A 6,432-nucleotide genomic window follows, 5' to 3' on the forward strand; every position below is an offset into this window, starting at 1 on the left:
CACATAACTACAGTCAGTGGTTATCTATACTGCAAAAAATCTAAACGTAACATGTAAAGTGTTGGTCCCATGTTTCATGAGCTGAAATTAAAGATCCTTGAAAGGTTATTTCCCTCAAATGTTGTGCACAAATTTGTTTACATCCCTGTTCGTGAACATTTTTCAGTTTTCAAGATAATCCAACCACCTGACAGGTGTGGCATATAAAGAAGCTAATTAAACAGCATGATCATTACACAGGTGCACCTTGTGCTGGAGAAAATAAAAGGCCACTAAAATGTGCAGTTTGTCACACAACGCCACAGATGTCTCAAGTTGAGAGAGCGTGCAATTGGCATGTTGACTACAGGAATATCCACCAGAGCTGTTGCCAGAGATTTCAATGTTAATTTCTCTACCATAAGCTGACTCCAACGTCTATTTAGAGAATTTGGCAGTACATCCAACCAGCCTCACAATCGCAGAACATGTGAAACCACGCCAGCCAAGGACATCCACATCCAGCTTCTTCCCCTGTGGGATCATCTGAGATCCGCCACCTGGACAGCTGATGAACCTTTGGAGTATTTCTGTTTGTAATAAAGCCCTTTTGTGGGGAAAAACTCATTCTGATTTGCTGGGCCTGGTGATGCAGAGAATGCCAAGAGTGTGCAAAGCTGTCATCAAGGCAAAGTGTGGCTACTTTGAATAATCTCAAATATAAAATATATTTTGATTTGTTTAAAACTTTTTGGGTTACTACATGATTCCCTGTGTTATTTCATAGTTTTGATGTCTTCACTATTATTATACAATGTAGAAAATAGTAAAAATAAAGAAAAACCCTTGAATGAGTAGGTGTCCAAACTTTTGACTGGTACTAATATATATATATATTATATATATATATATATATATATTCACCTGTATTTACTCCACAAAAATGAAACACTAATTAGCTACTAATGTTGCTTTCATAAAGAACTACAATTCCCTATGGGAAAAATGAATGGTGGAAAAACGATTGGAACCATTTCCCTGTTTGACCACTAGATGTTATGGGTATTATGATACCTCCACTGTGGGGCTCTATTGCAACTTTAATTAGAAGGTACTAACAGACAAGGCAAAGGCATGAATAAAACGGCGTCTTGGGACCCACATTGAAACTGAGGGCAAAACTCTGCTTTGTCCAGGTAATGGGTTGGATCCAATAACTGGTTTTCCATGAAATGCTCCAAAACAGCAGGTGGCGCTAATGTAATGCAGTATTTTGTTTCTGCCGACCAGCTTTTGTGAAAGGAGAACACTATCAATTGTTTAAAAAAAAAATAGAAATTGTTGTTCAAAGGTCGCTAAGCAGATTCATAGAGAAAGGTTTCAACCAATATTTCTTTGATAAAACGAACAGCTACACTTTCATAACCATTTCCAATATGTCGAAACTACAGTTGTTGAATGTATTCGTCACCGAGCGTTTATCCGCGGCTGCTGTGGAGATATTCGGGGTCGTGGAGAAGACCATAGCGGAGTATCAAGAAGAAGTCTTCCGTTCAGCAGAGGAGAACGAGCGTCTACGGAGGCTGTTGGACATGGCTACCAAACCAGAGAGAACGTCACACATAGCAGGTTTGTAGTGAAATACAGTTGTTGTACGAGATTTGACTTGTAGACCAATAGATTAGATTAATGTGGCACATTGTGATATGCCAAAGGGGAGGTGAAGGGTGTAGCTTCATCCCAATATGGCGACTGGATTAAGGGCGAGTATAATGAAGTGGGTACGTCAAAAGCGCTCTGCTATGGGTTAGACGGTTAGATTGGTGTTTTTTTCTTTTTCTTCGGGTTCTTACCATGCTACTCAACTACTTTACATGGAGCTACTGTACCGCAAGAGTTTGGATTTCTGTTTTCAAGCTAGAGGATGAGTCTGAGCATTGGTGGAAAAAGTACTAAATTGTCATACATGAGTAAAAGTAAATATACCATAATAGAAAATGACTCGGATAAAAGTGAAAATCCTAGTAAAATATAGTACTACTTGAGTAAAAGTATTTGGTTTTAAATATACTAAACACTAGAACCGCTGGGCCTCGAGGGACCCCCTTTATGCAAATGAGCAGTCATTCTGACTGCAAAATTCTAACAGTGTAATTAATACATTTCATATGCTATCACTGAAATAATCATTTGATTGTGTTCATGATGGTGTTTGGTAACATTGGTAAATATTTGTTCCCTGATTCCAAGTAACAAAATAGCATTTTCATTAGTTAATGTAGGCTATATGTAAAAACACAAATTCCACTGTTAAATCAATTTTATTTGTGGAGTGCCTTTGTTACAACTATGAAACATAAACTATATAGTATGCTTTGGAACATGGTAACAGCTTCTTTTTATAAGTAGTTTTTTTAAAACAAAATACTAGGGCTGAGTGATATGGACAAAATATCATATCACAGTATTTTTCTAAATGTTGACAGTATTTGACGGTACTTTATGTTTTTGAATAATAAAAGTTAGACATTTGCTTTATGAGTAGTGCTTGACTCAAGGGTGGCAACACATCCATTCTAAGTTATTTCAATGGGTCTTACTCATTCTAATTGTTTTATACTGTTAAATTAAACTTCAACTCAAAATAATTTCCTGCACTCATTTGAGATTATTTCCACACTGCCAAGTAGGGCTGCACAATATGGACAAAAAAAAATCGAGGTAGCCTAGTGGTTAGAGCGTTGGACTAGTAACAAAGGTTGCAAGATCGAATTCCAGAGCTGACAAGGTAAAAAAATCTGTCTTTCTGAAACCTGAACAAGGTAGTTAACCCACGGTTCCTAGGCCGTCATTGAAAATAAGAATTTGTTCTTAACTGACTTGCCTAGTTTAATAATGGTCAAATACATTTTTAAAAACTTGCGATTTAGATCAACACTTGGGTGAATTGTTGGAATCATGGAAAAATAATGATTATTCCAATTCTATAGCTAGAAGATAATAGTGGACACTTTGAATACAGTGTTGTTTGACATGACACAAAGAAAAATACCAGGGAGGAGTTAGTGACAGGGTAGGAACCAAAGTGATGGTCAGTGTTTCCTTGGGTACCCTATAATCTCTCTCTTAGCTACTTCATGTAGCTAACATATTCAAGCTTTGCCTATTCCTCTTTGATTTAGAAGATACTGTTGCACAAACAGCATGCTGATTTAGGCCTACACCATCACTGGTATCAGGCTGTATAGCTAGCTAAGTTTGCTCTGACTCAGTACATTTATTAGCTAGCTAGCCAGATAACTAGCGATTAGCAGCTAACACAACTTAGACACAACTTCCTAAGAAAAGACAAACTAGCAGTTTGTAGATGTAAGAAACACAAACTAATAGTGTAATTATAGAACGTTTGTGGATTTATATTAAGACGCTAAGTGGAAACAGCATCGTAGTTATCAACATTGTTGCATGTGCTGCATTGAACATGCGGACTGAATGCAAGTGTCCCGTGGTCGAGCAACAACAAATGCACTCCGAGTGAAAGGGGGTGGGGCTAGTTCTGTGTGGAAAGCGGCATGAGCGGTGACTGAAGTAGGGGAGTAAACTATAAAAGTGGACATTACACACAGCGTATCACATTTAACAAACCAAACATTCAAATACCGTTATAGAAGGTAAAGTAAAAACCCAAACCGCTCCGTGCATCAATGCCGGTATATAGTAATATACGATATACCGCCCAGCCCTACCACTGTCTGGTAAACAACTAACCAAAATCTAAAACTGACCCTTACCTTAACCCTAACGATAAACTTAACCAAATTTTAACTAATTCTGAAATTAAATATATTTTTGTAGGTCAGGAGTGTCAGTATAGCCTTTTCCGTGCTGTAGTGTAGACTAGTCAACAAAAATAGTTTTTTTTGAGTGCAGAGAGGTCTTCCAAACAAAATTACAGGTATTGTATTAAGAAGTCAATATTGACTGAATGTTTGGTTTTTTACCTCCAGACTTCCAGCTACTCACTCCCTCTGTTCCCCCTGAGCAGCAGAACTGTGAGCAGGAGTGGAGCCCCAGTCTAGAGCAGGAGGACCCAGAACCCACACAGATTAAAGAGGAACAACAGGAGCTCAGACTCAGTCAGGAGGACCCACCTCAGCCCTCACATCTTTACCAAAACCAAACTGTGGATGATGGAGAGAGGGGTATTCTACCTATCATCATAACTGAAGAGATCAAAACAGAACCTGATGTAGAGGGCTACAGAGTACCAGAACCAACCAGTGATCAGCCCCTCTCAGTTCATCCAGACTACTCTGCTGCAATAGAGAAGCCATATCAGTGTAAACAATGTAGCAACAGCTTCACACGTAAGGGACACTTGACCATCCATTCAAGGACACACACAGGAGAGAACCCCTATCAGTGCAAACAATGTGGCAAAAGGTTTAACCAGAAGAGCAACTTGACCATCCATACAAGGGTACACACAGGAGAGAATCCCTATCAATGCAAACAATGTGGCAAAATGTTTAACCAGAAGGGACACTTGACCGTTCATTCACGGATACATACAGGGGAGAGACCATATCAGTGCAAAGACTGTGACAAAGCCTTCAACCAGAAGATAGAACTGACATTGCATATGAGAGCTCATACAGGAGAGAGACCATATATCTGTCCTGTATGCAAGAAAGGTTACATCGCATTAAGCTATTTAAGACTTCATCAGCGTGTTCACAAAGGGGAGAAATCTTACCAGTGCAAATAATGTGACAAATGCTTTGGTTATAAAGGAAGCTTGAAGTCTCATATGAGCACTCACACAAAAGCTTCAGCCTGAAGTGAGAACAACAAATGATTACTCACATGTGAATTTCTTGTTACATCCAACTTGTAAATAATTATTATATTTCCTGCCGCTTGACAACAAAACAAATGTAGTTGTGTGTTAAAGGTTTTGTTTTTTCAATTTATTGGACTTTAGGATGTATAGCACCGATTTGTGTCACCTCGTTAGTCAGTATGTGTTACACCTGTGCTGGCCCTTGTGCTATTTAAGAGTTGCTGGCCCAGTGCTTCAGTTGTCTTGAGATGTGGATGTCCGGTCAACACCTTTTTAGTTGGCTCTCCCCATTTCATTTATAGAAAAATGTTCATTTGTCTGATCTTCCCTGTATTTGTTTTGCTCAACCTTTTGGTTTGCTTCCTGTCTTTTAAGTTTAGTGTGGGTTTTTCTTGTGTTGGCCTCTTCTTGGGCAAATTTAGTGGGTGCTTGTGGTAGTTGTCATTTACGTTCCAGTTGTTGTGACTAGTCAACTTTCAGTGGATACCCCAACGAGTGTCTTTCAGAACCCCTCCTAAAACCCTGCCTGTTTCGTTTTGGTTGTGTCAGTGACTTTATGTTACTTCCCCCTTCTGTTTGAGCAACGTTATTTGGTTTTGTAGCTGAGGAAAGTAACAATGTGTGTGTGGAGTGTAAAGCATCATTCACTATCTGATTTGTAAGCTCATTTTGGTGCTCACTTTTTTGGGATGCCTATTCGCCGTTACAATGAGGGAATTTTATTATGCTGGCCCGGGTGGGCGGAGTTTGCACCAGGTGAAAAGTGATTGCATCAGTATGAGACCATGCTGCCTCACGGGTGTGAGCCAATCACATGACAGGCCATAGCCCGGTGCACTGCGGTTCAGCCTAATCAAACTCCCTCACTGCTGTATTTAGCACAGAGCACACATTTGGATTCCTAAACAACAGGAGTTCATATTCAATTGTTTAACAATGACATACAGGATATTTGGGCCACTATCTTCTATCTGTACTGACAACTGCATGTTAGAATATTGGAGTAGCCTATTACGTCTTTGACAATCTATATAATGCAGCAAATCATTTGTTGTAATAAAGTACTTTTTTTTTTTTAAATGGATGTCATTCATATTAGAGAATGTATTAAACCTGCCGATCAGCTCTATTTCCTGCCTCCTACAACAACCCTATCCTGACCCATTAGGCAGATGGGAATGTATCTGGGCCCGTTTTCATAAAGCATCTTGGATGAGTGCTAATCTAGGATCAGATCACTCCTGTCCATTCATTATAATTGAAAAAGCAACACTAATCCTAGATCAGCACTCCTACTGTAAGACACTCTGTGAATAGAACCCCTGACCCTGTGTTACTGGTTTGGGTCAACATTTACCTCCTCCCAGTTGGTGTCTCCTGGGACATGATGATTTAAAGGTGCACCAAAGACATTACAGTATGAAGATGGGCATAAACTGCTTCTCCAATAGAAATCCCTGATCACACTTGTAGGCGATGCAATGGCGACATTGGCTAGCTAAGTGAATGCGCAGAAACGTCATTGGGTCTTACGGTCGCCCCGCCCCGAACTGCGCATGTGCAGGCCGTCAAATCAAAGGCACTCTTGAAATAAAGTTGTTGTTGACAAA

The 6,432-nt window shown here is 39.5% G+C and overlaps 1 protein-coding gene across 1 annotated transcript; it reads left to right on the forward strand.

The window, feature by feature from the left end:
- Nucleotides 1-1,255: 1,255 nt before the first annotated feature.
- On the forward strand, nucleotides 1,256-6,432 carry LOC120033773 (zinc finger protein 239-like). The gene is made up of 2 exons (XM_038980229.1): nucleotides 1,256-1,608; nucleotides 3,987-6,432. The coding sequence occupies exons 1-2, from the start codon at nucleotides 1,416-1,418 to the stop codon at nucleotides 4,745-4,747; spliced, it is 954 nt and encodes a 317-aa protein (XP_038836157.1). The 5' UTR covers nucleotides 1,256-1,415; the 3' UTR covers nucleotides 4,748-6,432.

The sequence above is a fragment of the Salvelinus namaycush genome, chromosome 40 (genome assembly GCF_016432855.1).
Source record: "Salvelinus namaycush isolate Seneca chromosome 40, SaNama_1.0, whole genome shotgun sequence".
In the NCBI taxonomy this organism is placed as follows: domain Eukaryota; kingdom Metazoa; phylum Chordata; class Actinopteri; order Salmoniformes; family Salmonidae; genus Salvelinus; species Salvelinus namaycush.

What these genes read in the sequence shown, in the direction of transcription:
- LOC120033773 (XM_038980229.1), top strand. Translation starts at nt 1,416, where the DNA reads ATGTCGAAACTACAGTTGTTGAATGTATTCGTCACCGAGCGTTTATCC. An exon ending in GAGAACGTCACACATAGCAG is followed by an intron (nt 1,609 to 3,986) that starts GTTTGTAGTGAA and finishes TTTTACCTCCAG; the next exon opens with ACTTCCAGCTACTCACTCCC.